The 27,161-nt window shown below is 45.5% G+C and overlaps 1 protein-coding gene and 1 pseudogene across 1 annotated transcript in view; one reads left to right on the top strand and one right to left on the bottom strand.

The window, feature by feature from the left end:
• The window catches only part of Pitpnc1 (phosphatidylinositol transfer protein cytoplasmic 1), a 271,371-nt gene that overhangs the window by 5,926 nt on the left and 238,284 nt on the right, over positions 1 to 27,161 (bottom strand). The window contains exons 7-8 of the mRNA XM_057773822.1: positions 25,615 to 25,770; positions 14,637 to 14,700 (exon numbers count right to left, since the gene is read on the bottom strand). Of these exons, the coding sequence (XP_057629805.1) occupies positions 14,637 to 14,700; positions 25,615 to 25,770 (220 nt within the window). The remainder of the gene's footprint in view (positions 1 to 14,636; positions 14,701 to 25,614; positions 25,771 to 27,161) is intronic.
• On the top strand, positions 17,448 to 18,377 carry LOC130876958 (mortality factor 4-like protein 1; annotated as a pseudogene).

A 27,161-nucleotide genomic window follows, 5' to 3' on the forward strand; every position in this document is an offset into this window, starting at 1 on the left:
GCAAGGTGTGTGTGTGCACTTGTGTGTGAGTGTGTGAGGCTGTATGGGGCTTTTATTAGACTGGGTCACACCCTCCATACAAAGGTCATTAAAGCAATCAGTGACCTTGACAACATTACTCTCAAGTTTAGATTGCCAAAGAACCAGATATCTTTAGAGGGCAAATTCAGGCCAAATCTCTGAACTCAGCATTTTATCCTCAGAACACACTTTTTGCACTCTGAAGGTCACGGGCTGTTATTGTGATTCAGCAATAAATGCTGATAATCGCTCCTCAAAAAGGAAAATAAAATCACCCCCAAGGCAGTTTGAAAGCAAAAGAAAAGAGAATAAAAAGAAGGGATCATCTAAAGAGTGAGGTGTGTGTGTGTGGGGGAACATAGTTTGGTATCCAACAGCTAAGCCAGCAGTGCCTTCCTCGTGTTTTAGGTGTCAGGTTTTCAAATATATGCTTAAAGTTTTTATTGTTTGGGACCGGAGAGATGACTCAGAAATTAAGAGCACACACTGCTCTTCCAGAGGGCCAGAGTTCAGTTCCCAGCACCCACACCAGGTGACTCACAACCACCTGTAACTAGTATTGAGGGAGGGCGTGTGGAGGTTAGAGGACTTTTGGGAGTTGGTTCTTGCCTTTTAGCCTGTGGGTCCCAGAGATCAAACTCAGGTTACCAGGCTAGGTGGCAAGCACCTCTACTCACGGAGACATCTTGTGGGCCCTTGTCATTGTTACTATGAACTAAGTCTGGCTATTCCTGGCATCCTTTGGTGATGTTCACTTACTAGGGGCAGAGAAGACGGATAACTGGGGCTATCTAAACGAGCCTGAAGTTAAGGCTTGACCTTGGAGTAGAGTGGAGCCCATGAGCTCTCTTTCTCTACTTTGGTTTACATAGGTTCGTTCCTTCTGGTCCTTGGGGGTTCAGACTTCCTAATGATAGTGCACCCCTCAACAACACGCCTTAGAAATGTGGACATGTGGCACGAATGGTAACAACACAAAGCTGATCAATAGATGTCCTTGTGTTGCTGAGGATCAAACCCAGGGACCCCAGGTGCCAGGCAGGAGCTCTATCACGGAGCGACCACTGGATTTTATAACGTCAAAACAATAAAACCTTTTTTGTTTTTTAGCTTTGAGAGACAGAGTTTCTCTGTGTGGCCCCAGCAGGCCTGGAACTCATTCTATAGACCAGGCTGGCCTCAAACTTAGAGATGGGCTTGCCTCTGTCTCCCAAGTACCACCATGCCCAGCTCAAAAAAATTTTTTCATGAAATGAAATCTGTAATCATTTCCTTATGAAATTATTAAAATTTCCTGAAAGGGAAACTTTTTTTTATAAAGATTAAGAAATTACAACTGTGTTGACATGATGCAAAATTTATATTATTTTAAGAGAAATTATGCCTGTAAACTTACCACTTTTAAATAAATAAAGGAGACTAAGGTTCTTTAAAAGCAGCATTTACTTGGAAATGAAGTTGGGACTTTATAAAAAATTTTAGTGCACCAGGATATATCTTGATTAACAAGTGGCAGAAAACATTGTGATACTAGATGTATCCAGCAGGGGGCAGAAATGACACAGAGTACAGAATTTGGATTTTTTTTTTTTTTAACTCAGAGTATCTATCTTCCTTGGAGGCTTTGAAACTACCGAGTTGTCAACGAGACTGTCCTTTTTTTCCTCTCTCTCTCTCTTATTGCTGTGTTCATGGATGCTAATTTTGCTTACTTCCAACTTTGTCCATGTTCAGGGTGAAAATTTAAATTCCATTTTAGCAGCCATAAAGGTTATTATTTTTTGTTTTTAGACAGGCCCTTGGGTGGCTCAGGCTGTCCTCTGCCTCACTATGTAGCGGAGGATGACTGTGGATTTCTGATCCTCCTGCCTCTACCTTCCCAATGCTGGATTGCAGGTGTGTGACGCTAGCCCTAGTTTATGCGGTGTTGGGGACGGACGGACGGAGCTCAGGGTTTTGGGCATGACTGGCACTCTGCCAGATGAGCTACACCCTGGCCCCCTATGTGGTTTTATCACTATTTATAAATTTTAAAATTTTTTTAGTTTTAAACTTAAGTGTGAGTGTGTGTGTGTGCGTGTGGTGTGCGCACATGAAAGTCAAAGGGCAACTTCTTGACGCCAATTCTCTCTTTCCAGAATTACACCGGTTCTGGCAATCAAACTGCGGTCACTAGGCTTGTCTGGCAAGGGCCTTTCCCTGCTGAGCCATCTTGCTGGCCCATCCATGCAGATTTTATTTGTGGTGCAAACAGTCTCTCAACTTTAACCATCCAATGAAACAAGAAGATCGAGAAAAATAAACGATCTCCGATTCCATGAAATTCCAAAGAGAGAGGGCAATCTCACAAGACAGCCATTGTGCCGAGATCACGGCAACAATGGGCAGTTTGCAGCCAGAGACTACGTGGGCCGCCTTTCTGGATTATCACCTTCTCCTGCACAGTAAGATGACTTAGTGCTAATGATGATGAATTAAAAACAGAAAGGAACTCATGCAGAGGCCTGAAGCTGTAAGCTCCCCCGTACCCCCATCCTGAGACAGAGTCTCACACTGTAGCCCAGGCTGGCCTCCAACTCCAGGCACTCTTCCTGCCTCAGCTCTCAGCCACCAGGCCGGGCTGAGACCCTGGAAGCAGTGGTACTCAGCGCCCTGCAGGCATCCCTCGTCCCTCCCTCCCCTGTAGCTTTCTTTGTCTGGTCCTGTTTATAGTGAGGAACATTCAGAGCAGTTGATGGGCACTGTTTGACATTCCTAAGAGAAAAAAGGTAATCAAAAGTAACGGAAAATTCGGACCGGTTTCCTTAAGGAACATTCCTATCTTTAGAACAGGAAAAGGCGTGGTGGTGAGGCATCTGACCAAATAAGAGCGAACCTTCGGCAAATGGAGCCCCAACATTTTTCTGCAAAACCCAGAGCATGCAATAGGGGAGAGGCAGGGGCGCTCTCAGGCTCACGGGTGGTCACATGCATCGAATGCCGTGCACTAGCCTGGCGAGGCACAGTCAAAAGGCATGCTTCAAACATTTCCAAAATGTTACCAAAAACTCTCCGCAATTCTAAAGCCTTTGTCACAACAGCCACCTCTCAAGTTCTGTAATTATATTCTTTTTTTTTTTTAAAAAAAAAGATTTATCACGTATTTATTTATTTACTTATTTCGTGTATGTGTGTGTGTGTACGCGTGTGCATGTGTGCATGCAGTAGTGCCTGCTGAGGACAGAAGAGGGCATTTGATACTCTGGACCTGGAGTTGCAGACAGTTGTGAGCCACTAGACATGGGTGCTGGGAACCGAACCAGGGTCCTCTGAAAGTGCAGCAAGGGCTCTGAGCCATCTCCTTAGAGCAGTGGTTCTCAACCTTCCTAATGCTGTGACCCTTTAATATAGTTCCACACGGTGTGGCCACCCCAACCGTAAAATTGTTTTTGTTGCTGCTTCATAACTGTAATGTTGAGACTGTTACGAATCGTAATGTAAATATCTGAATTTTTGGATGGTCTTGGGCAACCCTATGAAAGGATCACTCGGCCCCCAAAGGGGTCGTGACCCACGGGTTGAGAAACACTGCTCTAGACCCTACATTCTCATTTCCTAAAAGGTAAAACAGAGAGGCACCAGCCATGTAATAACTACGTTCTTGAATTTTGAAGTGTCTCATACATATCATCCCAGGGCCTGGGCATGGCAGACACAAGAACTCACGATGTTCTCAGAGAGATCCCAGCTCTGGTTGAGACTCCTGTGGTTTAGTGATGAAGTCCTTGTTATCTACACCTCCTCCTCATGAGCTTGACTGACTGAGAGATAACTTACATTTAAATCCTGGTGTATAGCCTGTAGTCAGCTCTCATTAACCAAGGCTGTCTGTCAATCACCTAGGGTTCTCTAAGGCCTTTGGTAAAACCCAGGCCCTACCTACTACACAGCATTCCCAAATCCCAGCTGGTCCCCTGGTCACCCTGCCACCCCTGACACATACGTGGGCATGGATTGCAGCTTAGTCTTGAGATTAGCCTAAGATTAAAAGGAACTGATTGAGAAAAACAGCCCGGAAGAGTTGTAGAAAGCCTTTCGAAGTCTAAGAAACCTAAACCCCGGAGCACAAGAGCTAACTATGCCCCGAAAAGCCTGGCATCTGCTCTGCTATACGTCTGACAGGCACCGTCAATCCTATGCTGGTTTACGATTGGTGCAGGTCATCTCACGGGCTCCACCGACCGTTTCCACTCTCTGTGTCCTGGGTTTTACGAGCGGGTTAGCCATGAAGTTAAGCCCCTTGAAAGAATGGAAAGATCTGGAAGACATGGGTGACCGACACAGCCCACTCAAAGACGCAGCGGGCATCTTCACCCACTCAGGGGACAAGGCTGTGTTTTCCCGGGAGGCTGGGGAGCCAGCGTTTTTAGGGTCTGACAGATAGATGGGTTTCCGGGTCTGTTTCGCACAGCGTGGGCAACTCGCTTTGAACAGTCTACATACACTGGTCTGCGCATGGCCCTCTATGTCATCCACAGTGGAGGAGTGCTGATTGCAAACTTTTATGTTGGTTTGTTCATGCATGTTTTTCTCGTATTCCCGAACATCATCCATTGTCATATCTGAAAGAAGTCAAGACGTGGGCAACTTCCGTTATTAAATACAAACTTTAATGGGGGCCCTTTGGGGAGAGACAGTAGTAGCTCAGCAGTCGCCAAACAGGTCTTAAAAAACTAACTTTATGGGGCAAATCATAAAGTTAGGTAAACCAGCCGCAGAGGGAGTGAGGGCAAGGAAGTTTAGAGTGGAAACCATTTTGGGGAGGCCTCTCGGAAAGTGAGCTGCGTGGGTGAAAGTGTTAGCGAGTGGGCTGTGCATAGCCTGAGATCTCCTAAAGTTGTGTTAGAAGATCCCTTTCAGGGACAGAGGGGCAGGTGTTTCTGATTTAATACTTACCTTCGGGTAGAACTTTCCAGAGAGATCTAAGGCATTGAGTTAGTGCATTTGACAGAGCAAGGGCACTTTCATTGCTATGACATGAGGCAAGCTGTGGAGGGCAGACCCCAGGGCACTCACGGGCGTGTGTGGGATTCGGCACACTTCTACACAGATGCACTTTTGCACAGAACAGGAGGGACCCGAGAGTACGGGTCTTTGAGACTAGTCTAACAGCTCGGGAATGGCTGACACTATTCCACCCACATCGATCTATAAATACAATTGCGCACACCAGCACGTTTGGCTGGAGTCTCCAGCTTTTCAATGTTTCAGGATAATGAGTTCTTCATAATGGTTTGCAGCAGGAGACAGGTCTGTGACAGTTTCTGGTTGAGACAACGGTGGGAAGGTGCTCTGTTGGCATCTCTCTAGGAAGGGGGACGGCAGGGATGCTGTGGAACATTCCATCTGCCAGGACCCGATTCCAAATGTCAATAAAGATCGGGCTGAGAAATCCTCTCTTATTTTCCACAGCCTTGGCTCTTGGGAGGCCAGAGGCTTGTGGCTTCGAGGCCAGTCTGAACTACAGGAGACCTTTCCTCAAAACAAACAAACAAAAAAGAGCAAAAACAACAAACAAAAAGAGAAGACCAAGAAATCTCCTCTTTTAACAAGTGAAATGCATAAAATTGCTATTTTACTGGTCTCACTTTAAACGTTCCCCACCACCCCTCACGCTCTTGCTACTTGCAGTATTTTATCAGCTATTTTCCCAGTCCGGCAACACTGTCTTGGTGGAAGGAATTTCACTGCATGCCTCTTTACCAACCAAGAAAGTATGCAAAAAAAACCAACAAAAAGAACAAACAATTGCATCACCTACCACTCTCAATCTGATTGGCTCGGTGGGGGATTTGCAATAGGCATTCCCAGCTGGAGCTTTCCCCTAAGTATCTTCTGTGGCCCAACGATGTCTTTTTACATCAACCCAAGTGTCATGTGAGCTCTCTCTGCTTCCAAAGGGCAGACCTGCCAGAGCTCATGATTTAGTTCAGTGTGGTCTGGGCCGGGGTGGAGCATGGCTCAAAATATAGGCCCGGGCTATTTTATTGAGCTGATGCTGTCCTTCCCACCCCTCTGGAACCATCTATCAGAAATGCTGTCCACAGCAATGGAAGTATTGAGAAGGCTAAGCGGCAGGCTGGTCAAGCAAGAACATGCTCTTCTTTTAGAAAACAGGTTATTGACAAGCAATAAAAGGATGCTGCTTTAGGCTGAAGACAGAGGGGCCTTAATCAATAATAACACATTCCATAAGACCAAACCCCACGATTTCAATGACTGATCGTTAGTAGTTCTTAAACACAAACATACCTGGAAATGAATACAAAGAGGTCCCATTCAATTACGAGCTTAAAATTGAAAGCGGTTTCCTTGTGCACATGTCATTAGCCACTTAATTGGGGAAACGAAACTCGGGGAAGGCCAGAGTTTACTATTTCACTTTACTGAATCCCCACAAAAACCGTTCTTTATCTGCAATTGGCTCACTGTGAAGGGAGGGACTGAGCACAGGGCAGACTCTGGACTTTCAGAGCTGTCTCGGTTTAACCGGGGTAAGGCAGGGTCTAGAGCAGTGATGATCAGTGTCTTGTTCCTAGTGGGAAGCTGAAAACAACTCAAGGGATTGGTGGTGCCAACCAAGGACAAAAAGAAAAAACCAAACCAAACCAAGATGAGGCAGATGGATACTTAATCCTGGTAGGAAAGGTCTGATGTATTTAGAAACACTGAAAGCATCTATTCCTTTCTTTTTTTCTCCTCTCTGTCTCTCTGTCTCTGTTTGTTTTGTTTTTGCTTTTCAAGACAGGGTTTCTTTGTGTAGCTTTGGAGTCTGTCCTGAAACTTATTCTGTAGACGGCGCTGGCCTCAAACTCACAGAGACCCTCCTACTTTTGCTGGGATTAAAGGCGTGTGCCATCACCACCTGGTTCTCTCCGGTTTCTTTCAACAGGGTTTCTCTGTGTAGCCCTGGCTGGAACTCACTCAGTAGACTAGGCTGGCCTTGAACGCAGAGATCCTCCTGCTTCCGTCTCTCGAGTGCGAGTGCTGGGATTAAAGGCACGTGCCACAGCTACCAGGCCTGAAAGCATCTATTTCAAATTTCTCTTCCCCAACCCCCGCTTCTACCTTGCCTCCCGAGACAGAATTTCATGTAGCCCAGACATCAAACTCTCTGTACCCTAGGACGCTGATTCTTCTGTGTCCACTTTGCAAGGGCTGGGTGATGCTGGGGCTTCCTGCTAAGCAAGCTACTAACTAAGGAGACTCTCTTTACATCTTGAAATAGTCTCCACACACCACAAACACACATGAACATGAGGGAAATGTGTCAGTCCTCCTTGGTAAGTTATGGAAATGCTAATTAGGTGGAAAAGTGCCAATTTGGATTACCTGGTTAAATGTGCTGTTTTTGCAATGAATATTACCTCAAAATCCATACACAAATCAATTTTTTAGAAAGTTCAATTGCATATGCCCAATGACAGAACATACTTCCAAAGACAATTCATCTTTGTCACTGATTGATTTTTCAATGATATGAGTAACTTCTAGCAATTTAGTTCAGAGCTTTGCCAGAAGCAAATGCTTTCTGTGATTATCAGGCAAACTTCTAAAAGTTTTTTTAAGCATGTGTATGTATGTATTTTTGTTTACAGGCATGCGTGTTTGTGTGTGTATGTATGTATGCATGTATGTGTGCTGTGTGTGTGTATGCATGTGTGTGTGTTTGTGTGTGTGCGCATGCACACTCCATATTGCACATGTGTAGTCAGAGGACAACTTGTAGGAGTCCGCGCTCGTTCTCTCCTTCTACCACGGAAGTCCTGAGTATTGAACACAGGTCGTTAGGCTTAGAAGCAAACACCTTTACTATTGAGCCATCGGGCTGGCTCTCAGACAAATTCTAAATGCAAGAAAGCCTATGCCAATCACTTTTCAAATGAACTCTTAGATGATGACTTTGTTTCTGTTTTTGAGACAGAGTTTCTCTGTGTAACAGCTCTGGCTGTCCTGGAACTCCCTCTGTAGACCTTGAATTCACATCTGCCTGCCTCTCCCTCCTGAGTGCTGGGATTAAAGGTTTGTTTGCTATGTTTTTAGATAGGGTCTCTCATAGCCGAGGTTGGCCTTGAACTCCTAGACCTCCTGCCTCCACCTCTCAAATATTGGAATTATAGGTGTGTACCACAATGCTCGATCTATCACTATTATTCTATAAACTTTTGAGATAGGGTCTTATTTGGCTGGCATAGGACGGCCTTGAACGTGATAGGTGGCCGAGGATGACCTTGAACTCCTAATTCTCCAGCCTCCAACTCCTGAATACTGGGATTACGGTTTGTGTACTGTTTATGCAGCACTGGGGATAGAACCCAGGGCTTCACACATGCTAGACAGGTACTCTACCAAGTAAGCTACATCACCAGGCCCATTTTAGTGTGTGTATGTGTGTGTGTTTTCTTGAGACAAGGTCTTTCCTTGTAGCTCTACCTGTCCTGGAACCTGATCTATAGACTAGGCTGTCTTGGAACTCAGGGAAATCCACTTGCATCTGCATTATTGCATTATTTGGTATGTGCTACCACATCTGGCTTCCTTTTAGTATTAAAAATTATATTTATATGGATGTTTGTGTGTATGCCTGTGGGAACCAGAAGATGCCCTTAGATCCCAGGAGCTCCTGGTGTTTGTGAGCTGCCTGACATGGGTGCTGGAAACCAAACTCCAGTTCTCTACAAGAGCAGCAAACGCTCTTAACTCTTAACTATTTTTCTAGTCACTGAATAAAATGCTTAAAAACTATTATTTATTAATCCGGTCATTCAAATAATGCCAGGGTTACGCTATGTAAAAATATGAATCCAAGGTGAGATAGCAGGCAAAGTTGTTTGCCACCAAGAGCCCGATGACCAGAGTTCAAATCCCAGGACTCGCACGGTGAAGGGAGGAAACTAACTTCTGATCTTCACACACGTTTTATACCATGTAGAAATCCAAAGAGACCTGAATTACAGGAGGACAATGTTTAACGCCTTATGGCTTCTTTGACCAGTCCTTTGGCCTCTGGAGAGAGCCATGGTAAGAAATTCACGGATGCTTATTTCAGGAAGTTGTACATATGTTATCACACACACACACACACACACACACAGTTTTAACTGCATCTGTGGGTGTCTCTGGCTTACTTGGCCCTATACTATCTCTCCACTTCCAGGCTCCTAGGTCAAAACAGAGATGATTGCTTTATCATCCTGAGGCAAAATTGAAGTCAAAACAAGTCCTTGGGGCTCGGAAGATCTACTTATGGACACTTTTCTGGCTCTAGCAAAATGGTGGCCATCCATCTGCAAGACTCAGTTTTAAATTCTCTTTGTTATTATTGTTGTTTTTGAGACAAGATCTCATTGCATATCCTAGGCTAACTTAGAACTCACTGTGGAGCCCAGGCTAGCCTGGGACTCATGATCATATCTCAGCCTCCTGAGTGCAGGGACTGTAGACATGTACCATTAGGCCTAGCAGGGAATTAAAAAAAAAAAAAAAAACCATTGGAACAATTATAACCTAACACATGCTCCCTGCCCCTACACACACATTTTTTACAAAAAAACTTAAGTGCTTCCACTTTCTCTGTATTAAAATCAGCCAATTCTGAAGACTTGGTAATACCCTTCCCTAAGACCTAGAATGACAACTGACAGCCGTGATTTTGGTTTTCCTTTTAAAATTTAATTGGATTTTACACAGGTGGATGTTTTGCTTGTGCCATAGTCTGTGCGCCACAGGCGTGGTGCCTGCAGAGGTCAGAAGAGGGCGTCAGAGTCCCTGGACCTGGAGTTAAGGTTGGCTGTGAATCACCATGTAGGTGGCAGGGACTGAACCAGTCCTCTGCAGGAGCAACACGGGCTTTTAACCTTGGCACCATCACTCCAGCTTCTCCTTTGTTGTGGGGACACAGGGACTTGCTATGTAGCCTTTGTTGGCCGGGAACTCCCTGAGACTCTGGCCTCAGATGTGGTGATAGTCCTTCCTGCCTCTGCATCCCAAGTGCTGGAGTCACAGATGTTGGGGTCACTACACCCATTTATTTAAGGGGAGCATGTGCTAATGTAGGCAGGAAAAGGGTTTACAGGCTCCTTTGAAAGTGATGTGAACTGGGCCGGGCGGTGGTGGCGCACGCCTTTAATCCCAGCACTCGGGAGGCAGAGGCAGGCGGATCTCTGTGAGTTCGAGACCAGCCTGGTCTACAAGAGCTAGTTCCAGGACAGGCTCCAAAACCACAGAGAAACCATGTCTCGAAAACCCCCCCCCAAAAAAAAAAAAAAAAAAAAAAAGAAAGTGATGTGAACTATCGAGTTCTCTTCCTAGAAAAAGGAACACAGACACACTTGGGTGCTCAGGCTCTGATTTCAGGAAACCCGGGGCCCATGGATGTTGCCGCTGTGGTAAACTCCCTCAGTTTGTGCTCACGTATCCACCTGAGCTTGTGTCTCTCCTTGTCAGCCTTCTCTGGGGACTCTGGTTGACTTCGAAGTGACTTCACAAGACTGTTTCATCTACCAGCCAGAACTCAGCCTCCCACATACTTTTTGGGGGACGAGTCAGGTTTTCAAAGACAATCGTGAGGTGCCCCTCCGTCACAGGGTCCCTGTGGCAATCTTCAGTGTGTCTCTCTGAAAATACTGTCAGATTTGAGAAGCAAATCCATCCTTTTTGTGAAGCCGGGCTGGCTATTTTTATCCGCCTCCCCTCTCACCCCATCTCCTGAAATGTGCTATGCCTCTGCTGATTAGTGTTCTAGTCACGCAGAGAGGCTCAAGGCTCGCAGATAAAGACCAATCAGGGCTTTGGGAAGCAAACTCAACTCCTCCAGCACGGACATGCCGATACTTTACAATGAACATGAGCAGAATAAAATCTGCTTAGGGAAATCGTTTCGTGACTCCCAAGAATGCTGAAGAGATGTGGAAATAAATCCTTGGGTGAGGGAAGATCACCATCCTTGGCGATGTCTTTTCTCCACTCAGAATTAAGCACTGGAAACGGGGAGTCTAATTTGTAAGAGAGAACAAGGCAGCCAGGGTGGCCTTGGATGGTGCTCAAGGATGGACAGTGTGTACCACCGCACAGACATGCCTACGGCTCAGGAGGTGGATGGCGCCCAAACCCAGCCCCAACAGTATAGCATCTGCCAAGTCTGCCTGAAAGCGGGACCCTTTCCTAATACACCTGTTTAAAGAGGGGCGGGGTAGTTATTTCTTTTCATTCTTCTGAGGCACCAGAATTTAGCGGCTGGCGCTGAAGATGCCTTCGATTCTTCGAGCCTATTCTATTTGCAATGAATTATTTAAGCTGTCCTTGCAAGCCAGTCTGGCTTACATCCCAGGCTGTGAGCCAACCGTTCAGAGCCACCTGGAGGGCTACGGGAACCACAGAGGGCTAGGGGCTTGGGGCTTGAGAATGCGCATCTCTAACAAACGCCCAGGAGATGCGGGAGGTTGCAGCTCCAAGGACCTCAGCTTAAGATCCAGGACTGGAAGTGGCTCTAGAGGAGGCTTCATCGCATGGGACCTTGTCCATGTTTACTAATGAAGGCCTCGCAGCCTGTGCAAGACCAAAGGGAAAAAAGCAACCCCAGCTGAAGGGTTATCCTGGTTTGGACTTTGCCTTGGTAATAACACACCCACCTATCTGAAAGGCCCATAGTTCCCTGTACCACCTCAAGTCAGTAAGTGGCCGAGGAGACATTCCATGGCAGGGCCGGTTTCTATTCATTTAATTTCCTGAGAGTCTGCGTCAGGTAATGAAGGAGCCACTGTGTTCCGGGCCAGCAGCTCAGCTGGGCTGCTGAGGTCTGCAAAGAGTTTACACCAGATTGACGGTGTGGTTCTCAGACCCCTTGCTGCCCAAAAAGGCTGCCGCTTGTTTTGGTTGGGACTGGGACTGTGGACACAGGGGGTGGAGACCACTCTGGGGTGGACAGGCGGCGCCCTGATGGTCTGCATCTACCAAACCCTATGCCTTCCAACCACAACTCAGCCTCCAAGAGGGTTTTGTGAGCAATAGACTCCTTCCCCTAACTCATCCTCAGTAAATAGGAATCCTTAAAGACCTTGGAGCTGGAGTGCCTGTGTTTCATCTCATATATTAGTCTAGCTGCAGGCTCTTGCAATAACCTGAGAATTCTAAAGGAACCTTGCATATGCTAGGCAAGTCTCTCTCTCTCTCTCACTTAATTAAAAGCCCTTAAGGCATCATGTCCTTGTTGCAGGCAGGCTTAGCTGAGATGGAAAGAACCGCATCCACCCTCCACCTCTCTTTACTGGATACCCACTCTCATTTCGGTTGGTTGTCAATCTTTTTTATTTTCATTAAAAAAAACCAAAAAACCTTCACTTTTTATCATTATTGTTTATGTATGCATAATATCATGGTATTTGTTTTTTTTTTTTTTTTAAATATTTATTTATTATGTATACAATATTCTTTCTGCGTGTATGCCTGAAGTCCAGAAGAGGGCACCAGACCTCATTACAGATGGTTGTGAGCCACCATGTGGTTGCTGGGAATTGAACTCAGGACCTTCGGAAGAGCAGGCAATGCTCTTAACCACTGAGCCATCTCTCCAGCCCTTTTTTTTTTTTTTTTTTTTGGTTTTTCGAGACAGGGTTTCTCTGTAGCTTTGGAGCCTGTCCTGGAACTACCTCTTGTAGACCAGGCTGGCCTCGAACTCCCAGAGAGCCACCTGCCTCTGCCTCCCGAGTGCTGGGATTAAAGGCGTGCGCCACCACCGCCCGAATATCATGGTATTTGTGTAGGTGTTAGTGGACAACTTTGTGGAGTCAATTCTCTCCTTTCACCTTTAACGTGCTCTGGGGATTGAACTCAGGTCACCAGTTTGGCAGCAAATGCCTTTACTGGCTGAGCCATCTTGCTGGCCCCAAACCCTCCTTTTTGACATCTTGGCTCCTTGAGTAGAGTCCAGCCCTCCTTTTAAAATCGCTTTTCTGGAAAGTTCTCAGTAGCATTCTGGTGTTAGAGAAACCTAGCTGACAGCTCTGCTTCCTGGCCTTCAAGGTGGCAGATTCTGGGTCCTCCAGGTATCTGTCCTTTGGTTAAACATCTGATCAGTGTAGGCCTAGCCTTGTGATATTTCCTAGGAATGGCAATAGGGAGCCATGAGCTCTGAGACAGACGTATCAAGAGAGGCTAGGCATTACTTCATCTCCTTTTTCTCCTTCCTTCCTTCCTTCCTTCCTTCCTTCCTTCCTTCCTTCCTTCCTTCCTTCCTTCCTTCCTTCCTTCTCTTTCTTTCTGTGTGTATTATGTGTGTGTGTGGGATGGGTGTTGGGAAAAGGTCTGCATTTCCTCCGAGACTTGCTTCCCAGTGAACAAAACCCAAAAATAACAACAAAATAAAAACACCCAGAAAAATTTAAGGACCAGAGAAAATAATCCCAGAATCCTCTCCATCCCCTTGTTCCATAAAAGACAGGACTTGGGGAAATCTTCCTGACAGCATAGTGCATGGAAAACGTCCTGGGGGTGTGTGACACAGAAATCTGAGCTGTGATGGGCACTGGGACAAACCAGGATGGTGCACGTACTTGTCGGTAGGTGCAGATCTGGGAGAGCGGGAACAGAAAACTGAACAAATGGAGTCTACAGCTCAGAGGACCATGCCTTTAAAACGGTACTGGGAAGCAGCTGCCGGCATGAGTGACTAACATTACCCCTACCCGTTCTGTCCAATGTAGCCTTTCTCTTAAAGATGGGGTTGGGGAGGGGGTTAGCTGATGCTGTGGGAACTGAGGGCATGGGTGGAAGAAGGGTGGAGAAAGTCCAAAATACAATCTAGGTTACACCTGGGAGGAATAATGTGACTTAGGACAATAGACAAATAAAGTCAGCTCGATCCTAAGTCACCGGTTGGGCGTGCTTGCTTCTATTTATAGCCAAGGACACAAGCCACCTGATGACTGATTCGGGGAAAAGCAGAGGACTCATGTCCATACAGCGGCTGGCCTGAGCATCCGGGGCTGGGGGGTGGGGAGGAGGTGGTCCATTCATCATGGCACCAAGAAAACCTTGTTTTCATTTACTGACGATGTGCAGAACTTGTTTAAAATCTTTGCATGGCGTTAAAGAAAAGCAAACCCAAACCAGAAAGCCAGAACGATACTTTCAGTTAGGATCATCTAGACACTTAAGTCTCCATCTGCGCTTGACTTCTTAGAGAACCTGTATATGTCTGATGAGGGACCGTTCCAAGTGTTCCCTGCATCAAGGGACCGTAACTCAATAAGATGCTTCCGATAATGTTAAAGTTTGGGATAAATTAGGATGGGTATGAAATCCATCCCACAGAGGGCAATGGAGCCCTGTGTATACGGTCAATGAGCATCAAGCAAGTCAAGGTCCTTCTTGGTCAATAGTTCTGTGGTTATTTCAGACCAAGCTTCTATAATTACATCTCTATTAGGCTCACCAGACAGAGGTGTTTCCAATACAGGAAGCACTGACCTGCCCTCCATTGCTGTCCTTCTAGGTTACACTTGAAGCTGGGTGTACTGAAAACCGAGTCAATGTATTATGAAACTGTTCTCCAAGTTATTCTGGGTCATCTGACTTACCGTACCACTCATCGACCCACGCAAAGGCCTGTCTGTGTCCAATCAGCAGGATGTCTCGGACCACCTGAAGAGGAAGAGAAGGAGGTTGAGATAATACCGGGTAAGATCAAGGCTGTCTGGGTGGGGGATGAGGGGCTGGAAACATGGCTCAGGGGGTCAAGTGCTGGCTGTGTAAGCATGAGGACCTGAGTTTGTATTTAGCACTCATGTAAAAATTAGATGTGTTATGTATGCCTGTAACTGGAGAGTGCTGGGGAGCGTGGAAACGGGGGTTCACCAGGGGCTCTCCAGCCAGCCAGTCTGGCCTGTCAGTGAGCCCCAAGATTAGTGAGAGAGCCTGTCTCAAAACATACCCAGGGGTCAGTGAGAGAGGTCAGAGGGTAAAGTTGCCTATCCGAGTTCAATCCCTGGGTGGAAATGAGTTCGGTTGGTGGAAATGGTGCTGAGAATAGATGCTTGAAAATTCTCCTCATGTGTTGCCATGGCACCCCAGTCCTCCTCCCCACTAAACAAAGAGAGAGAGAGAGAGAGAGAGAGAGAGAGAGAGAGAGAGAGAGAGAGAGAAGACACTTGGCATGTCAACCTCTGGCCTTTATAAGAGCATGGATAGATAAGAAAGCCCCTCCATACATACACAGATAGGCCCCAGATAATAACAAGAAAGTAAAGTAATATGGAATATTTTAGTTCAGCTGTCTTATTTCCTCTCCCCCCTGTTATGCTTTTTGAGATAGGATTTCTCTGGGTAATAGCTCTGGCTGTCCTAGAACTTACTCTGTAGAGCAGGCTGGCCTCGAACTCAAGGAGATCCACTTGCCTCTGCCTCCCAAGTAGTGGGGTTAAAGGTGTGTGCCACCACCGCCCAGATCATCTCTTTCTTAACAGTCTACTTCCTTATTTTTATATGTACGAATGTCGTGCCTGCATGTATGTGTGTGTACCACATGCAATCGGTGTCTGAGGAAGTCAAACTAGAGCATCAGAACTCTTTGAACTAGAGCCACAGATGGTTTGTGAGCCATCATGTGGGCGCTGGGAACCAAATCCTGGTCCTTTATAAGAGCAGTCAGTGCTCTTAACCACTGAGCCATCTCTCCAGCCCTGTATCTCTTTCAGTAATAGTTCACTAGTTTTCTTCTTATTATATGAAAATCAATCAAGCCTACAAGGATTTACTTATTTTGTGTCTCACGTACTGTAGAATGGTGCTTTGTTCACATGTATTCACTGCTCAGTTCCCAATGAAACAAAGGGAAGCGCTCCTGACACCCCCAACATACCCCCTCCAGCCTATGAGCATCCAAGAGGAACGGCTAGACGGGATGTGGGTGCAGTGGACAGTCTATCAGGGAGAAACGAGAATGCTAACAGACTGTAGTGGTTTGAATGGTAACGATCCCTATAGACTCTCAGGTTTGAATACTTGGTCTCCAGCTGGTAGAACTGTTTGGTAAGGATTAGGAGGTGTGGTCTTGTTAGAGGAGGTGTGTTACAGAAGGTGGGCTTTGAGGTTTCAAAGACCTATGCCATTCCAGTTAGCTCTCTTTCTGTCTCAGGGTAAGATGTAAGCTCTCCTCTACTGCTCTAGTGCCATGCCCGCCCGTCTGCTGCCATGCTTCCTGCCATGATGGGCATGAACTAACCCTCTGAGGCTGTAAGCAAGCCCCCAGTTAAACACACTCTTTTATAAGCTGCCTTGGTTATGGTGTGTCTTCACAGTGATAGAAGTCACATAGACCACGATCTTTGCTACTCAGACAAGTGTCTGTTTCCAAAAGACACATACACTCCTTGGTAGGAAACGTAGGCTCTGTACTAGTTAAATGTCAGGGTGATGAGCCCAGAGAAGTCACGCCAGTTATTGCTGAGCGAGTGTCCAGGAGCCGTCAATAGTTGGTACACATCTTCAGCCTGACTCACAAGGAAGATGGAACCATTTCTGTACATCCCTGTAGGATGGGAGAGGGCTGACCAAGAGCAAGCACTGAGCTCTTGAGATAGTTTACTGGGTAGCTCGCTTGCGTGTACCCTGACAATCTAAGCTCCATCCCTGGAACCTGCGATTCATGTCCTCTGATCTCCACAGCATGCTGTGGCAGTCTCACGGGCAATAATCATCAACACAAGGTTTCCAAAAGAAAAGACAACGACTTCATTTGCGTATGTCAGCCTTTGGTGCCAGCACATACGGACAGAAGAATTAAGAAACTGACAGTTGTCAAGATCTTCCAAATTGGAAACCACCTGCCTCACAGACAGGTGTTTTTTTTTTTTTTTTTTTTTTTTTTTTTTTTTTTGTCTTTTTCTGTGTGTTTATGTGTATGGTGTGTGTAGTGTGTGTGGGTAGATGTGCATGCCCATGGGGAGGTCGGAATAGGACCCCAAGCATCTTCCTTTTTTGCTCTCTGCTTTATTGCCTTGAGACAGGGTTTCTTAGTGAACTGGAAGCTTGAAGCTTGAACCTCCTAGGCTGGCTGACTGGACAACAAACTCTGGGAAATTGGCTGTCTCTGCCCTCCAGAGCTGGAGTAATAGGCATGTGTAGTCTGAACTCAGGTTCTCATACCTGCATAGCCTGCAATTGTTCCTTAGAGGGGAACTGGGATTGAAGCCTAAAGAAGAGACTATGTGTGCGTGTGTGTGTATCGATACACACACACACACACACACACACATTGTATGTATTGTTTGTGGGCATGTGTAGTACAACTTATGTGCTTTTATTTCAAGGGGCACCTTTTCATTCCGCATAAATATGCTTGTGTGTGAAGTTGGGTGGGGTAGAGAGTAGGGGGCAGTAGTCGGGGGGTGGTGGGAGAAGGAGGAGGCAGCGAATCACTTATAAATGGCGCCCAAGCAGGACCCGAAGCCCAAATTCCAGGAGGGTGAGCGAGTGTTGTGCTTTCATGAACCCCTTCTCTATGAAGCAAAGTGTGTAAAGGTTGCCATAAAGGACAAACAAGTGAAATACTTTATCCATTACAGTGGTTGGAACAAAAATTGGGATGAATGGGTTCCAGAAAGCAGAGTACTCAAATATGTGGACACCAATTTGCAAAAACAGCGAGAGCTTCAAAAGGCCAATCAGAAAACAAAGAAGAACAAGCAGAAAACACCTGGAAATGGAGATGGTGGTAGTACCAGTGAGACACCTCAGCCTCCTAGGAAGAAGAGAGCCCGGGTAGATCCCACATTCATGGACAGAGTGGAAGTTAAAGATTCCGGAAGAGCTGAAACCATGGCTTGTTGATGACTAGGACTTGATCACCAGACAAAAGCAGCTTTTTTTATCTTCCTGCTAAGAAGAATGTAGATTCCATTTTGGAGGATTATGCAAATTATAAGAAATCTCGAGGAAATACAGATAATAAGGAGTATGCCGTCAATGAGGTTGTAGCAGGGATAAAGGAGTACTTCAATGTAATGCTGGGCACTCAGCTGCTCTACAAATTTGAGAGACCACAGTATGCTGAAATTCTTGCAGATCATCCTGATGCACCCATGTCCCAGGTGTATGGAGCGCCACACTTACTGAGATTATTTGTGCGAATTGGAGCAATGTTGGCCTATACACCTCTAGATGAGAAAAGCCTTGCTTTATTACTGAACTATCTACATGATTTCCTCAAGTACCTGGCGAAGGATTCTGCAACCTTGTTCAGTGCCAGTGATTACGAAGTGGCTCCTCCTGAGTACCATCGGAAAGCTGTGTGAGGGGTGTGCCCTCTCCCGCTCGTGCTTGGATCTTAGTCCTTCTCTTGTACAAATGATGTACTTTGAAGACGCGTTAGTGTATAACAGAATTGTTTTCTGTTCGATTTTAAACAGAGAAAATAAAAGGAGTCACTGCTCCTTTTTCCTTTCTTTTTTCATTTCAAAGTTTCTACCAGTGTATTCAGTGATGGACAGCAGAGGGACATGCTGTAGAGTGTTTTATTGCCTAGTTGATAAAGCTGCTTTTGAATGCTGGTGGTTCTGTTCCTTTGACACTACGCACTTTTATATGTGTTAATGCTCTATGACAAAATGCTGATTCCTAGTGCCAAAGGTTCACTTCAGTGTATATAACTGAACACTCATCCATCTGTGCTCCTTTTTTTTTTTTTTTTTTTTGGTTTTTCGAGACAGGGTTTCTCTGTGGTTTTGGAGCCTGTCCTGGAACTAGCTCTTGTAGACCAGGCTGGTCTCGAACTCACAGAGATCCGCCTGCCTCTGCCTCCCAAGTGCTGGGATTAAAGGCGTGCGCCACCACCGCCCGGCCTCCTTTTTTTTTTAAATGGTGCTTAAAGAGCCCATCCTTTGCAAGTCATCCATGTTGTTCCTTAGGCATTTTATCTTTGCTTAATTGTTAAAGAATGGTGGCTTGTTTCATGGTTTTTGTATTTGTGTCTAATGCACGTTTTAACATGATAGACGCAATGCATCGTGTAGCTACAGTTTTATGGAAAAGCCAATCTTGTAGGAGTTCTTTTTCAGATCTTCAATAAATTTTTTTCCTTTAAATTTCAAAAAAAAAATATGCTTGTGTGTGACTGCACTCACCAGTGTCTGTACATGTGAAAGGCCGTGGGCTGATGCTGGAAGCCGTCTTCTATTGCTATGTAATCGATTTAAACTTTTTTATATTAACTTTGTGTGTGAGAGAGACAGCATATATGTGATAATCGGAGAACATCTTGCAGAAGCTGCTTCTCTTCTTCCCCCATACGGGTTCTGAGGACTGAATTCGTGTCAGCAAGCTTGGTGGTTAAGTGCCTTACCCATTGAGCCATCTTGCCAGGCCCCATTTTATTTTTTGAGACAGGGTCTCTCATTAGACCTGAAAGCCACCAACTGACTAGACTGGCTGAAGAATAGGAGTCCAAGGGTCCCCGGCCTTGCCTGCCCCAGGGCTGGCTGGTGTTATTGTACATACATATGCTAGCTAGTGTATACATGGGCATTACCATGCCTAGACCCAGCTTTAATGTCGGCGCTGGGGATCTCGGGCAGCAAGCACTTTACCTCTCGAGCCATCTCCTCGGCCCATAAATATTCCTTATTACATTTCTTGGAAATTCACAGGCTGCCTCCAGCGTTCCTTCTTTTCTTTTTGCCAAACAAACCCAGTGATTGTCAGAAACCTCTCCTGGAAGGCTGAAGTGTGTTTCGACAAGCAAAGGGTTTTAACTGGGTGGATGTGCAGGAACAAGGGAAGCGTTTCTAATGAAGTGTTTATGCCTCTAGGCCTCTGGGTATGTGGTGGGGTTCTTTTACGATTTGGATGTGGAGTCATGTAGTGAATTTAAGAAATACCATGCAGCCATACACACTCAGTGCTGACTCTGTCAAATTCATGGAAATCAAAGGAACAGCATAATGGCGCTTGTAAACCCACCCTATCATATGAAGCACAACACAGCTGTGGCTGGCAATAAGGCTTCAATAATGTGTTAATGGCTGGCTTTTGAATACCCCCCCCCACTGTGAATAGATCCTTAAAAAAACAAAGGTGTTTAGAACCCCTCCTTCAGTCCATGTAAATACCCACTCATTAGCAGAGCAGGTGTGTTGGGGGTAGGGGCCTATACCACTTCATTTGGCTTGGAATTGGGCAAGGGAGTAAAATTCCTATGACCAAAGCATCACCCTCACAGGTATCTTAAAGAAATGGCTTCTCAGAACTAGCCAAAGGCATCATGAAGGAAACAAAGTGAGCTCTGGACAATTTAAAGACATTTCACGAGAGAAAATAAGATGCATGACCACTATAATGAGTCTCTAGTTAAAGGAGATGATTTTGGAAAAACTAAACCAACTCTACCACAGGAGGGAGGGAAGGAGGCACGCGTGGTGACGCACACCTGTAATTCCAGTACTTGGGCACTGGAGGCCAGCCTTGGCTACGGAGTGAGTTTGAGGCCAGGCTGGGCTGTATGAGACCCTCCTTCGGAAGAATAAAACAGGAGCTGGAGAGTTGGCTCAGTGGTTAGGAGTACTTGTTGCTCTGGCTTAGGAGCTGGGTTGGATTCCCAGCACTCATACGGCAGCTGACAACCAGCTGTTCCTCTTCTGACCTCAGCGGACACCAGGCATACTTGTGGTGTCCATCCGTCCATCCGTCCGTCCATCCGTCCATCCACCCATCCGTCCATCCACCCACCCACCCATCCATCCATCCATCCATTCACCCACCCATCCATCCACCTGTCCGTCCATCCATCCATCCATGCATGCAGGCGTAACAGTCAAATACATAAATAGACAAATTTTTGAAAAGAATAAAAGGAGAGAAAATGAGAGAGGGAGAGGGAAGGAAAGGCAGGGAGAGAATCTAAGTAAGAACGAGAGGTGGACACAGACATGGATTTACGCTGCAGCCCATTTACTCTGGGTTGTCTTCCTGCTCAATACCCATGCTCAGTACACAGAAACAGGAGGTCTCCGTGATGGTGGATTAAGATTGTCACCTCGACAGCCCCGAACTGAAGAGTCCAGGAATAAGAAAATAAAAACGTAGATTCCAGAAATAGGAATGTAGGAATAAAGAAATATAAAGTTGTAAGCCTAGGAGGATGAGAACAGACTGTCAGCAGCCTTCTCAGCAGCTTGAGGATTAACTATTAATAGTGCGTTATTTTGCTTTACAACCCATAGCTCTGATTACAAGGCCAAAGCATCTCTCTGCAAACTGAGGGCTAGCCTATGGATTTGAGCTGAGTCAACTTTTAGGAAACAGATCTATGACCTCTGGGTTATGCGTTATCCCTGCTCTGTGAAACTGGCAGCTTCAAAGGGGAGAGCACAGGGCTTCAGTAAACATCACCTGAAGTTACCAAGAAAGACAATAGATTAAGTACAAACCCTAGTTTAACTGAAAAACTCTGTTAACGGAGACTGTAAAGTAAGGCCATCTATATCTGAGTTTACCTTGAGACTGTAAAGACCTAATGCTTGATGCCACTACTATAAAAGATAGGTTCAGAAACCGACTTCTGCCACAGCCTAACGCCCTCCCCCCCAAAAAAAAAAACAAACCTCTGGTTGTGGTCTCAGCTAGCTATAAGCTTTTTGTGCCCCATGGAGCTTTCTTATTTTATTTTTTTCCTGGATTCTGGTTTCTGGAATAAAGTTTGCTTCTGGTTTATTAGACTTTGGTGGTCTGTCCCCATCTTTGCACGACCCCCCTGGAACCAACAAAATTACCTGGGAAGGGAGCCTTAATGCGGAACTACCCTGATTAGGATGACCTATGCGCATGCCTGTGAAGGACTTTTCTTTCTTTTTATTAAGACAGGGTCTCACTATGTAGCCCTGCCTGGCCTGCAATGTGCTATATAGACAAGGCTGGGCTTAAACTCACAGAAATCTGTATGTCTCTGCCTTCCAAAGGCTGCACCACCATGCCCAGCGTGAAGGATTTTTATTAATCGCTTTAATTGCTGTGGGGGAGACTTGCCTATCGTGGGTGGCACCATTCCTTAGGTTAAAGTTCTGAACCGTGTGAGAGTAGAGGAAGTGAGCTGATCAATAGCCACGCGTGCATTTATTTATCTCAGCTCTTGACTGGCCATGATGTGACCAGTTCATGCTCCTGTGATTTCCTCACAGTGATGGACTGCAACTGGAACTGTAAATGAAAATAAAAACAAACCCTCTCTCGGCCAGGTTTCCTGTGGTCAGCATGTTTTCTCACATCAACAGAAACACAACTAGGGTAGCCTCCGGCCTTGACTGCTCTGCACCTCACCCCCATTCCCTCTTCTGGCAGGTGGGATGTGTGTAGAGCCCAGCAGAGAACTACACGCTTTTCATGTACAGAGAGACATTTTATTGTATGGGCTGCTAAGCTAAACCAGCATGTATGTTGTAAAGGTATCTTGACTTCAGAATTTGGGTCTAAGGATATGATGCTTTAAAAAGAGGTTCTTCTTTTGTTTTTACAGAAGATGAGAACCTGTGGATGGCCTCCAGGCAAATATGGTTTCATGGACCAAGGCCTCCTGAAAGGTTGCCGTGAACACCCTCAAAAACTTACTTCACTCAATTGCTGACTGAGATGAACCTAACACACAGGATGCACCATGAAAGACCTGATTAACAGAGTCCCCATAAAACACGAAGCAGTTTGGAGGGAAAAAAATCTACACCCATATTCCCAAATATTGTTTATAAATGTCCTTTTACATTTAAAGGAGGATATGATATAGATATGAATAATTTACATTGGTATGGATCTTGGTTTATTGATATAAATTTAAGGGCAATCTTGTTATATGTATATTTCTGTTCTTGATTAAGGTATTGTGATTGTATAGTTCATTTAAAAATGTAATGTGTAATTAAGAAATATATGTTAGCCGGGCGGTGGTGGCGCACGCCTTTAATCCCAGCACTTGGGAGGCAGAGGCAAGCGGATCTCTGTGAGTTCGAGACCAGCCTGGTTTACAAGACTAGTTCCAGGACAGGAACCAAAACCACAGAGAAACCCTGTCTCGAAAAACCAAAAAAAGAAATATATGTTAATAGATAATCATCTATAATAGTCAAGTTTGTAGTCATATTAGTTAGATTTTCTAGATGTGCATAGATATATTTCAGATAGATAGATAGATAGTCTTTCAAAGACTACAGAATATGGCATTTAAAATGTTTTAAAAATTTAGGACTTTTCATGATAGTGAGACATATTTGCTCCTGGCAGCGCCAAGCTACTTCAAGAGGAAGATGGGCATCAAAGAGGCTCCTTATGGAGTTGGTTATCCATTTGGGCAAGAAACTGCTCTTGCCTGGACTGCTTTACTAGACATGCAGGACCCACAGAGAGATGACTGCTGAACTTGCCTAAAGGTGAGATGGTCCTTCGGTGTTCCTGCTTCAGGAAAGAGTCTGTAAGACATTCTGCAGGACACAGAAGAAAGTAACTAAAAACTGCCAATATAGGTGAAACTGTCTTTGAAATTTTCTGCTTCATGGAAACATCTGCTGGATACTATGGGCCTAAAGGCCAAAGATGGTACAGAAGAACTTTGGGCAACTGTCCAGGCAGCAAAATGTCTCTGTCATTTCTAGAGTTTTGAAAGTTGCTTACAATGAACTTTCTGTTTACTTAGGTAATATTATATCCTTCTGGAGTCTTTGATGGAGTTGAAGAATTTATAGTTATAGTTATAGTTCTCCTTAGTTATGATAAAAGATAAATATAAGTATTATAACTGTAATTCTTATTTGATACCTGTTTTGTTATATGTAATTTTACTATGTTAAAGTTAAAGCCTTCCTTTTCGTTTAAACAGAAAAGGAAAAGTGGTGTAGGAGGCCCTTCTGTTTGTGTGTTGTTTTCATAGGTTAATGAATAAAGAAACTGCTTTGGCCTAGTTGATAGGGTAGAACTTAGGTAGGAGGAGAAAACAGAACTGAATGCTGGGAGAAAGAAGGGCAGAGTCAGGGAAGCCTGAGATGGACGCCGGTTAGAATCTTGTTAGTAAACCAAAGCCACATGGAGATACACAGATTAATAGAGATGGATTAAACTGATATGTAAGAGTTAGCCAAAGCCGGGCGGTGGTGGCGCACGCCTTTAATCCCAGCACTCGGGAGGCAGAGGCAGGCGGATCTCTGGGAGTTCGAGGCCAGCCTGGTCTACAAGAGCTAGTTCCGGGATGGGCACCAAAGCTACAGAGAAACCCTGTCTCGAAAAACCAAAAAAAAAAAAAAAAAAAAAAAAAAAAAGAGTTAGCCAATAAGAAGTTAGAGCTAATGGCCAAGCAGTGTTTTAATTAATACAGGTTCTGTGTGGTTATTCCAGGGCTAAGCTATCAGGGTGTCCGAAAAGAACAAGCAGCCCTCTTCTCCCAACAACATGGGGCTGCATGCACACCAGGCAAATATCTGTCAACAGGGCCACATCCCAGCCTCTGTGATGCTGGGAATTACTTATGTATTTGTTTTAAAAATATATTTTATCTTTACGTTATTTACTTATTTGGTTTTTTTCAAGAAAGAGTTTTTCTGTCTATCCCCGACTGTCCTGGAACTTGCTCTGTAGATCAGACTGGTCTCGAAATCAGAAATACACCCGCCTTGGCCTCCTGAGTGCTGAGATTAAAGGCGTGTGCCACCACTGCCCAACTGTTTAAAAATGAATAACACATATTCATTGCTGTGTGTACACACACTCACGCAAGCCTCAGTGCATGTGCTGAGGTCAGAGGATAACCTGTGGGCATAGGTTCTCTCCTTCTATTGTGCAGGTCCTGGGGATTGAACTCAGGCTGTCAGGCTTGGCCACAAGTGCCTTATCACCGAGCCATTTCACCAGCCTCATTATTTATCAAATATGCAAACGAAAGCAGTCACAGAGGGCACTGCTTGGCAGCTCGCGTTCCATTATTTTAGAACCGCGTGGAGAAGAGTTGTATTTGAGATCTTGGGAAAACTGGTGTCATCATCAAGTCAGCCCCTGCACCAAAGCTAACCCGTTTTCCAAAGTGAGCACACGGTTAAAAATCTGTGCTCCGAGCTTGTTCATCATTCTTTAGGAAGGGAACAAAGAAGCGAGCAGAGCGCTGAGGTGTGCCTCCTAATGGGCCCATTCGGAGCTCTTGTTCCGCCTCCGAGGGCCTCTTCTACTTTTGGTGCCTACGTATGCAAGTTCTTTCCAGGGACAATTATCCCTGGCAGCTGTGCCTAGAGATAAGCCTTCTGGGCTCTTGCCAAGTGCCCCCACCTAGAGGTAGATTAGCCTGATTGCCAGAGCAAGCAGAACATTCTGTGAGCCCCACTTCCCAAATATACTCATCCAACAGATTAGGCGGTCACAGAGTGAGAGGGGACACACAAAACTGCTACACTGAGCAGCAGGAGGACATTAAACCCACAAAGAAAATACGTTTTCACCTAAAAAGCATTGTCTAGGTACAGGTACCTGCTTACCAGTTCATCTCGGCAACAATGCAGTGACCTTGTCCGAATCCCAGGGACTGTGCTGATCACTCACCTTGTGCACAAATTGCTCCACTCGGGTCTGAAGGCCCCACACCTCGAACTTGACGGTCACCAGCTTGTAGGAGCACATGATGGGTTGATGGCTATCCCGCCAGCCTTCTCTCAGCTGCCCCCGGCCTGTCTTCTCAGACTTGAAGTGTTTAGGATCCTAGAAAAGATGCACCGGATTACTGGTCTATTACAACGTTAGAGCTGCGACACAGCCCCGTCCTGCAATCCCAGCTCTTGGCAGGTGGAGGCGGGAGCATCAGAAGTTCAAGATCATCTCAGTTACATTCCGAGTCTGAGGCCAGCCTGGGCTACCTGAACTTGGTCTCAAAAAAAAAAACCAAACTATCTTTATGAAAAGTCCAGAATGGCCAAAATCTACACAGATAGAAAGTAGTTCAATGGTGACTAGGAACCAGAATGAGGGAAGAGTGTGGGGATCTCTAACAGAGGACACTGGTGTCTGGGAAGGGAAGAAAGCACACTGGAGAGGCTAGGACGTCCCAGCAGGGCAACATTTGCCAAGCCAGCCTGAGGACCCCAGTTCCATTCCTGGAACCCACATGAAAAGCCAGATGTGGTGGTGAGCACTGGCAATCCCAGCTATCTACGGGGAGATAGGAGGGAGGTGGAGACAAGGCAGAGCGCTGGCAACTTCAAAACCAGTAACCTGGGCTACGCTGTGCAGTGGAGGAGAGACCCTGACTCGCAGGGAGGAGAGATAATGGCCTCCTGAAAACTACCCCCTGACCTCCATGTTCACACACACACACACACACACACACACACACACACACACACACACACGCAGACTTAAAGAAACAAAGTAAAGGAAAACATGCTGGGATTGGCGGTGGTAGCTACAGAGCCTTGTGGTCATACAAAAGCCATCGAATTATAAACTAATTAAGACATCGAGGGCTGGGGGTGTCCCTCAATGATAGGGCACTTTCTTCACACATGTGAGGTCCTGAGTTTGATCACCAACACTGAAACAAAAAAGGTGAATTATATGTACTCCAATTTTAGAAATGGGAGAATACAACACAATTGGTTTAGTTATTTACAGACACTAAATATAAACATGCAAGTGCCAAATACAGTTACTAAAAATTAGACTTATGAAACTGCGATTTTTTTCTTTAAAAGAAAAATCATGTTTAAGCTGGGCATGGTGGAGCATGCCTTTAATACCAGTACTCTGGAGGCAGAGGCAGCTGGAGTTCTGTGAGTTTGAGGCCAGCCTGCTACATCACATTGCAGGCCAGCCAAGGCTACAGAGGGAGAGACCTGTCCAGGAGAGGGGGAAGAAAAAACCAAAACTGTTTCTTTTCTTTGTGTGTTTGTTGTTTGAGATAGGGTCTCACGAAGCCCCTAGACTGGCCTCAGATTCACTACGCCATTAAGGCTGGATTTGAGTTCCTGATTCTCCTGTCTCCTCCACCCCCTAAGGGACAGAATAACAGGTGTGAACCCCTATGATAAAGTTTTATTTATTTATTTATTTAGTTAGTTTTTGGAAACAGGATTTCTCACTGTAATAGTTCTGGC

Source organism: Chionomys nivalis, chromosome 7, assembly GCF_950005125.1.
Source record: "Chionomys nivalis chromosome 7, mChiNiv1.1, whole genome shotgun sequence".
In the NCBI taxonomy this organism is placed as follows: domain Eukaryota; kingdom Metazoa; phylum Chordata; class Mammalia; order Rodentia; family Cricetidae; genus Chionomys; species Chionomys nivalis.